General features: G+C 39.8%; 1 protein-coding gene across 1 annotated transcript in view; it reads left to right on the top strand.

The window, feature by feature from the left end:
• MOGAT2 (monoacylglycerol O-acyltransferase 2) overlaps positions 1 to 6,836 on the top strand; it is a 27,915-nt gene extending 21,079 nt beyond the window's left edge. The window contains exons 3-6 of the mRNA XM_087720989.1: positions 443 to 647; positions 1,635 to 1,809; positions 3,861 to 4,060; positions 6,578 to 6,836. Coding sequence (XP_087577115.1) covers positions 443 to 647; positions 1,635 to 1,809; positions 3,861 to 4,060; positions 6,578 to 6,732 — 735 coding nt within the window. The 3' untranslated portion in view covers positions 6,733 to 6,836. The remainder of the gene's footprint in view (positions 1 to 442; positions 648 to 1,634; positions 1,810 to 3,860; positions 4,061 to 6,577) is intronic.
• The last annotated feature ends 1,550 nt before the right edge of the window (positions 6,837 to 8,386 follow it).

Genomic DNA, 8,386 nt, shown 5'->3' with positions numbered 1-8,386 from the left:
ACTTAGGCACGAAAGCCAGCTGGGTGACTTTGGGCCAATCACCAGGAGACGGTGAGTTCTAGTCCTGACTTAGGCATGAAAGCCAGCTGGGTGACTTTGGGCCAATCACCAGGAGACGGCGAGTTCTAGTCCTGCCTTAGCCATGAAAGCCAGCTGGGTGACTTTGGGTCTCTCTCTCAATCCAATCCACCTCACAGAGTTGTTGTTGTGGGGAAAATAAGAGGAGAAAGGTAGGTTGGATATATTTGAGTTCTTCATAAGAATAATAAAGGCAGGGTATTAATAAATAAAATCGAAACGAAATGAAATAAAAATAAATGAAATGAAATGGAAATAAAATAGAAACGAAATAACAAAATCAATAGCAATAAATACAAGGGAGTGAAGTGAAATAATAACATAAAATAATAGATAAGTGTCCTAAATCTCTTTCTTCTTACAGCTGGTGAAGACGGCGGATTTGGACCCAAGCCAAAACTACATCTTTGGCTTCCATCCCCATGGCATCATGGCGGCTGGGGCCTTCATTAATTTCTGCACCGAAGCCACCGGCTTTTCCAAACTCTTCCCGAGGCTGAAGCCTCACATGATGTTGTTGAATTTGTGGTTTCGAGCCCCCTTTTTCCGGGACTACGTGATGAGTGGAGGTAAGCTAAGTCCTCCAAGGTCCCTTCCAGGTTCTCTTCTCTTCTCATTCCGTATTCCTATTCCTATTCTATTCTATTCTATATTATTTTCTATTCCATTCCATTCTTTTGTTGTCCCTTCTTCTCTTCTCATTCTCTATTCTCTTCTCTTCTCATTCCGTATTCTATTCTATTCGAGTCTATTCTATTCCATTCCATTCCATTCCATTTTTTTGTTGTCCCTTCTTCTCTTCTCATTGTCTATTCTATTCTATTCTATTCTATTCTACTCTATTCTACTCTATTCTACTCTACTCAATTCTATTCCCTATTCTATTCTTTCTATTTCTATTTCTATTATTTCTATTTCATCCCATCCTATTATTTCTACTCTACTCTACTCTACTCTACTCTACTCTACTCTACTCTACTCTACTCTACTCTACTCCCTATTCTATTCTTTCTATTTCTATTTCTATTATTTCTATTTCATCCCATCGTATTATTTCTACTCTACTCTACTCTACTCTACTCTACTCTACTCTACTCTACTCTACTCTACTCTACTCTACTCTACTCTACTCTACTCTACTCTACTCTATTCCTTATTCTATTCTATTCTATTTCTATTACTATTACTATTACTTCTATTTCATCCCATCCCACCCTACTCTACTCTACTCTACTCTACTCTACTCTACTCTACTCTACTCTACTCTACTCTACTCTACTCCCTATTCTATTCTTTCTATTTCTATTATTTCTATTTCATCCCATCCCATCCTATTATCTCTACTCTACTCTACTCTACTCTACTCTACTCTACTCTACTCTACTCTACTCTACTCTACTCTACTCTACTCTACTCTACTCTACATGGAGGTCTTTACCTTCCAAGTCCCTCCCAATTCTGTTATTCTCCGTGAAGGTTATTTGTGGGGTTTTGTTCTGTTTTGCCCACTTGGCACGCTTTCATGTTCCTTCTTTCTCCTGCTTTGCTTCATCCAGGTGTAATCGCCTCGGACAAGGAATCCGGTTTGTATCTCTTGAGGAAGAAGGAAGGTGGGAATATCGTGGTCATCGCTGTGGGAGGGGCGCAGGAAGCCCTGGACGCCCGTCCTGGAGCTTACACTCTCCTGTTGGAGAACCGGAAGGGCTTCGTTCGGCTGGCCATAGAGAATGGGTGAGTAGGAACAGCTCCTGGGGGCCGTGCCCTCGACTTACGACCAGAATTGAGCCCTAAAGTTCCACTGCTAAGCAGGACAGTTGCTTAGTGAGCTCTGTGTCCCATTTTATGACCTTTTTGCCAGGGTTGCTAAAAGAAACGCTGGCATTGTTAAGCGAATCACGTAGTCGTTAAGTGAACCCCATTGACTTAGCTTTTAAGAAGAAGAAACACTTCCCGAATCCCTTACAGGTAGTCCTCAGCTTACAACGGTCCATTTAGGGCCCGTTCCAAGTTATAAAAAAGGGACTTATGACCGTTTTTCACACTTACGACCATGGCAGCATTCTCCCGGGGTCACATGATCCCCATTTGCGACATCCTGAGGAGCAAAATCAATGGGGAAACCCAGATTCACCTAACAACTGCAGTGATTCAAGTAACGACCGTGACAAGAACGGTCATAAAATGGGGCAAAACCCGCTTAACGAAGGCCTCGCTCAGCCATGGAAATTTGGGGCTCAATTGTGGTTGTAAGTCGAGAACTACGCTATATTTGCAGCTACCCAGCCTTCCTCAGTTATCCAGGGGTTGGTTCCAAATATTTAACAACTGGTTCTCTGCTGGGTGGGCGTGGCTGGGTGGGATCATGTGACTGAGTGGGCAGGGCCAACTCTACGTGACTTGTGTGGGTGGTACCTGTATGGGACAGGCATGGTTGGGGAGGGAATCCAGGGGTCTCCGGTAGGGTGGGGGCACAGAGGAAAGAAAGATCCAATGTGTGCGTGTGTGGTGTGTGTGTGTGTGTAAGAGAGACGGAGAGAGGGAAAGAGAGAGAAAGAAAGAAAGAGAAGAAAGAGAGAAAGAAAGAGAAAGAAAGAGAAGAGAGAGAGAGGGAGAGAGAGAAAGAAAGAGAAAGAAAGAGAGAGGGGGAGAGAGAGAGGGAGAGACAGAGAGACAGAGAGAGGAAGAGAGAGAGAGAGAAAGAGAAAGAAAGAGGGAGAGAGAGGGAGGGAGAGAAAGAAAGAGAAAGGAAGAGAGAGAGAAAGAGAGAGAGAGAGAAAAAAAGAGTGAGAGACAGAGAGAGGGAGAGAGAGAGAAAGAAAGAGAAAGAAAGAGAGAGGGAGAGAGAGAGAAAGAGAAAGAAAGAAAGAAAGAGAGAGAGAGAGACAGAGAGAGAAAGAAAGAGAGAGACAGAGAGACGGAAAGAGAGAGAAAGAAAGAGAAAGAAAGAAAGAGAGAGACAGAGACAGAGAGAGGGAGAGAGGGAGAAAGAGAAAGAAAGAGAGAGAGAGGGAGGGAGAGAGAGAAAGAAAGAAAGAGAGAGACAGAGACAGAGAGAGGGAGAGAGAGAGAAAGAGAAAGAAAGAGAGAGAGAGGGAGGGAGAGAGAGAAAGAAAGAGAGAGAGAGGGAGGGAGAATCAAGCTAGACTGGGAAAGTTTGCTGCAAGAGGAAGAGAAGCTGGATAAGCTGGTTTTTTGGGGCATTTTGGGGGACGATTTTTCAGGCCGTTTTTCGAGTCGATTTCGGATGGAAAAACTGCCTGAAAATGGCCTGAAAAAAATGACTGTTTTATGGGCATTTTTCGGGCCATTTTCAGGCTGTTTTCGGGCCGATTTTGGATGTGAAAACAGCCAAAAAACAGCTCCCAAAATGGCCTGTTTTGTGGGCATTTTTCAAGCCATTTTAGGGTTGTTTTTTTGCCTGAAAAATGACCTGAAAACAGTCTGAAAAATGTCCTGTTTGTGGGCTGTTTTCAGGCTGATTTTCAAGCTGATTTTGGCTTGAAAAATGGCCTGAAAACGGCCCAAAAAATGCCCACAAAACATGGCTGCTTTCCCCCCATCTCTGAGCTGCCACGCGGGCCCTGCATGATGAACAGGCCGCATGGAGACTCCTGGGAGAGGATGGGCAGGGCCAGCCATTCCTCGCAACAACCGGTTCGGCAAACCAGATGTGAAATTAGCATCCAGTTCTCCCAAACCAGTCGGAACCGGCTGAATCCCACCTGCAATTATCCCAACCTGTTTGGTCCCATCTTTCCTTTCTTTTTCTCCTCTTTTCCTAGGACGCCGCTCGTTCCCGTGTTCTCCTTCGGCGAGAATGAGCTTTTCGACCAGGTCGAAAACCCCAAAGGGTCTTGGCTGAGATGGACGCAAGAGCGTTTGCAAAAGATCATGGGGATCTCCCTGCCCCTCTTCCACGCCAGAGGGGTCTTCCAATACACTTTCGGTTTCGTGCCCTACCGGAAGCCAATCTACACTGTGGGTAAGTCCTCGTCTCTTAGGGGGCATCAGTAGTGGGTTGCTATCGGCTCGGCCCAGTTCAGCCGAATCAGTAGTGGTTTGGTGGCAGTGGTGGGTTTCAAAAAAATTTAGAACCTATTCTGTAGGTGTGGCCTGTTTTGTGGGAGTGGCTCGGTAGTCATGTGACCAGGTGGGCATGACTTGGTGGGCAACTTGGAAAATATGGTGAAACTCACTTAACAATGCTCTTGCTTAGCAACCAAAATTTTGGGCTCAATTGTGGTGATAAATTCTCTTTCTTTCTTTCTTTCTTTCTTTCTTTCTTTCTTTCTTTCCTTCCTTCCTTCCTTCCTTCCTTCCTTCCTTCCTTTTGTCTCTCTCCCCCTCTTTCTTTCTTTCTTTCTTTCTTTCATCTCTCTCCCACTTTCTTTTTCTTTCTTTTTCTTTTTTTTCTTTCTTTCTCTCTTTCTCTTTCTGAGTCAACCTTGAGCCGAAGGGGCACAATGGTTAGGGTGCAGTACTGCAGGCCACTTCAGCTGACTGCTAGCTGCAGTTCGGCGGTTCAAATCTCACCGGCTCAAGGTTGACTCAGCCTTCCATCCTTCCGAGGTGGGTGAAATGAGGACCCAGACTGTGGGGGCGATATGCTGACTCTGTAAACCGCTTAGAGAAGGCTGAAAGCCCTATGAAGCGGTATATAAGTCTAACTGCTATTGCTATCTGTCTCTCTCTTTATTTTCCTCATCTCCCTCCATTCCTTCCTTCCTTCCTTTCTTGTGTGTATTTCTCCCCCTTCCTTCCTTCCTTCCTTCCTTCCTTTCTTCCTTCCTTCCTTCCTTCCTTCCTTCCTTCCTTCCATCCATCCATCCATCCATCCATCCATCCATCCATCATTCCTTTTGGGTTCCAAAAGGTACGCTAAATTTCACGAACCGGTTCTGGCGTACCGGTGCGAACTGGGAGAAACCCACCCTTGTTTGGCGGCCTGGGTCGCTGGAACCGGAAGCGACCCAGGCCTGCCACGCCCTTCAACTGGTTCGCCTACGGCGCCACCATCTTGTTTTTTTGCTTCTGCGCGTGCACAAAACATTTTTTATTGTACTGCGCTTGTGCATGCATGGCACACCCACAAGTGAACCAGGAGTAGCAGCTGCCGGAACTTACCCCTTGGTGGCAACCAGAAAAAACAGGTAGATAGAATGAGGAAAGGAATACTGGACACATCTTTCCTTCTTTTTGAATTATTCTGTGTTGCCTCTTTTAAAAAAATATATATATGTTTTATTAATACATTTAAAAAAAAAATAAACATAAAAAGTTCCATATCTATCTGAACTGCGTGTTGTCTGGGCACAGTTAGTTTTAAGTAGAGATATAAGAATAATCTCCGTTGCCTCTTATTAGCCTTCCCAGGTAGATGAGAAAGGGAACACAAGTGGATATGCTAAGCTTACGTTACAGGTAGTCCTCAACTTATGGCAACAATTGAGCCCAACATTTCTGTAGCTAAGCGAGACAGTTGTTAAGTGGGTTTTGCCCCATTTTGCCAAGTAAATAAAATAAAGAAAAAAATGAAATAAGGTCAATAAAGTCAAATATAATAAAGTAAAATAAAGTAAAATAAGTCAAGTCAAATAAGATAAAGAATAGAATAACAAAACAAAGTTAAATTAAATTAACTTAATAAATTAACTTATTAAATTAACTTATTAAATTAACTTATTAAATTAACTTATTAAATTAACTTATTAAATTAACTTATTAAATTAACTTATTAAATTAACTTATTAAATTAACTTATTAAATTAAATTATAAAATAAAATAAAATAAATTAAATAAATAAATTAAATCAAATTATTAAATCAAATTATCAAATCAAAAAATTAAATTAAATTAAATTAATTTAATTAAATAAATTAAACTAAATTAAATTAAATTAAATCAAATTATTAAATCAAATTATAAAATAAAATAAAATAAAATAAAATAAAATTAATTAAATTAAATTAAAAAATTAAATTAAATTAAATTAAATTAAATTAAATTAAATTAAATTAAATTAAATTAAATTAAATTAAATTAAATTAAATTAAATTAAATTAAATTAAATTAAATTAAATTAATTAAATTAAATTAAATTAAATTAAATTAAATTAATTAAATAATTAAATTAAATTAAATTAAATTAAATTAAATTAAATTAAATTAAATTAAATTAAATTAATAAATTAAATTAAATTAAATTAAATTAAATTAAATTAAATTAAATTAAATTAAATTAAATTAAATAATAATTAAATTAAATTAAATTAAATTAAATTAAATTAATTAAATTAAATTAAATTAAATTAAATTAAATTAAATTAAATTAAATTAAATTAAATTAAATTAAATTAAATTAAATTAAATTAAATTAAATTAAATTAAATTAAATTAAATTAAATTAAATTATTAAATTATTAAATTATTAAATTATTAAATTATTAAATTAAATTAAATTAAATTAAAATTTCTTTTTCTCCTGTTCGACCCCTCCAGTGGGAAAACCCCTCCCGGTGAGGAAGAAGCACAAGCCCAGCCAAGAAGAAGTTGATGAGCTACACGAGAATTACCTGAAGGCCCTCTGCAAACTGTTTGAGGACCATAAATTGAAGTACAACGTGCCGGAAGACACTCATCTCTCTTTCATATGAGACACCAAAGCCACAAACTTTGGCAACCAAGAACTGAAAACATCCAAGCCACAAGCTGAATCTGCCATGGAAACCAAAGAAATTCCTTTTAGGGCCAATGGACAAAGGTTCAAATCCCCAGCGCTGCGTAACGGAGTGAGCTCCCGTTACTTGTCCCAGCTTCTGCCAACCTAGCAGTTCGAAAGCAGGTAAAAAATGCAAATAGGGACTACCTTTAGTGGGAAGGGAACAGCGTTCCATGCGCCTTTGGTGTTTAAACCTGCCGGCCACATGACCACGGAGACGTCTTCGGACAGCGCTGGCTCTTCGGCTTTGAAACGGGGATGAGCACCGCCCCCTAGAGTCGGGAACGACTAGCACACATGTGCGAGGGGAACCTTTACCTTTACTATTACAGTTATTGGATAACAGTCGCAAGACTTTTACATGCATAACAGTGAAGAGATTTGACATGGCCTAGGATGGATGAAAGGATGGCAAAATCAATGGAATGACAGAGATGGCAAAATTGACAGCTTGGATTATATCAGGGTGGGCAATACGATCTGTGGACTTCAACTTCCAGAATTCCTGAGCCAGCCAGGAAATTCTGGCTCAGGAATTCTGGGAGTTGTAGTCTGCAGGTCATAAAGGGGCCATCATTGAACACACCTGTATCAGAGAAAAGGTTCATTTTAATGCTGATTGGAAGCTTCTTTTGAACTTTCCTTGTGAAACAGGGGAAAAAAAATTACGAAATATGCATTTGATGATTAGGTAGAATAGAAAAAAATGACAGCTATATTGTAAATCTAGATTAAGAAGTTAATGGAAGCTCATATTTACATGTGTTTTGGAAAAACGGTTGAAAATCATTTTTTTATATATATATTTGTTTATTTCTGCACTTTTGGCTTTGTAACCCCTTTCGTTCTTTGCTCCCCCCTCCTTTTCTATCTTAGTTATTATCTCGCTTGTTTAAAAGATCTAATAAAGTTGTCTAAGAAAAATAATCTTGACGTGACAGATCAAATAGGAAGAATGTTTTTTCCTACCCCAGTGACTGTCATCCTTGATTTGTATCAGTTCTTAGGTGCAAAGAAGATTAAAAATAGGTTTTTTGAGTTCAAAAGAACATTTTTGCCCAGGGGAGATTGTTGTCCAAAGAAGAAGAATTGGACAAGAATTAGAAGAAAAAGAGGAATAGGGAGGTTAGCAGAAACAAATTGTTTACAATGGGGAATCTGTCTAATGCAGTGCTTTTCAACTTTGGGCACCTTTAAGAACTCCCAGAATTCCCCAGCCAGCATGCATCAAGATACGTGGACTTCAACTCCCAGAATTCCCCAGCTGTGTGGACTTCAACTCCCAGGATTCTCAGGCAGCATGCTTCAAGATGTGTGGACTTCAACTCCCAGAATTCCCAGGTGGCATGCTTTAAGATACGTGGACTTCAACTCCCAGAATTCCCCAGCTCTGTGGACTTCAACTCCCAGGATTCCCCAGCTGTGCAGACTTCAATTCCCAGGATTCTCAGGAAGCATGCTTTAAGATATGTGTTCAACTCCCAGAATTCCCCAGCTGTGTGGACTTCAACTCCCAGAATTCCCCAGCCAGCATGCTTCAAGATGTGTGGACTTCAACTCCCAGAATTCCCAGGTGGCATGCTTTAAGA

The sequence above is a fragment of the Thamnophis sirtalis genome, unplaced genomic scaffold (assembly GCF_051295495.1).
Source record: "Thamnophis sirtalis isolate CommonGarterSnake01/CBP01778 unplaced genomic scaffold, rThaSir2_p1.2 scaffold_8, whole genome shotgun sequence".
Taxonomy (NCBI): Eukaryota; Metazoa; Chordata; class Lepidosauria; order Squamata; family Natricidae; genus Thamnophis; species Thamnophis sirtalis.
The sequence above is the reverse complement of the archived record's forward strand: the minus strand, read 5'-3'. Positions and strand labels throughout refer to the sequence as shown.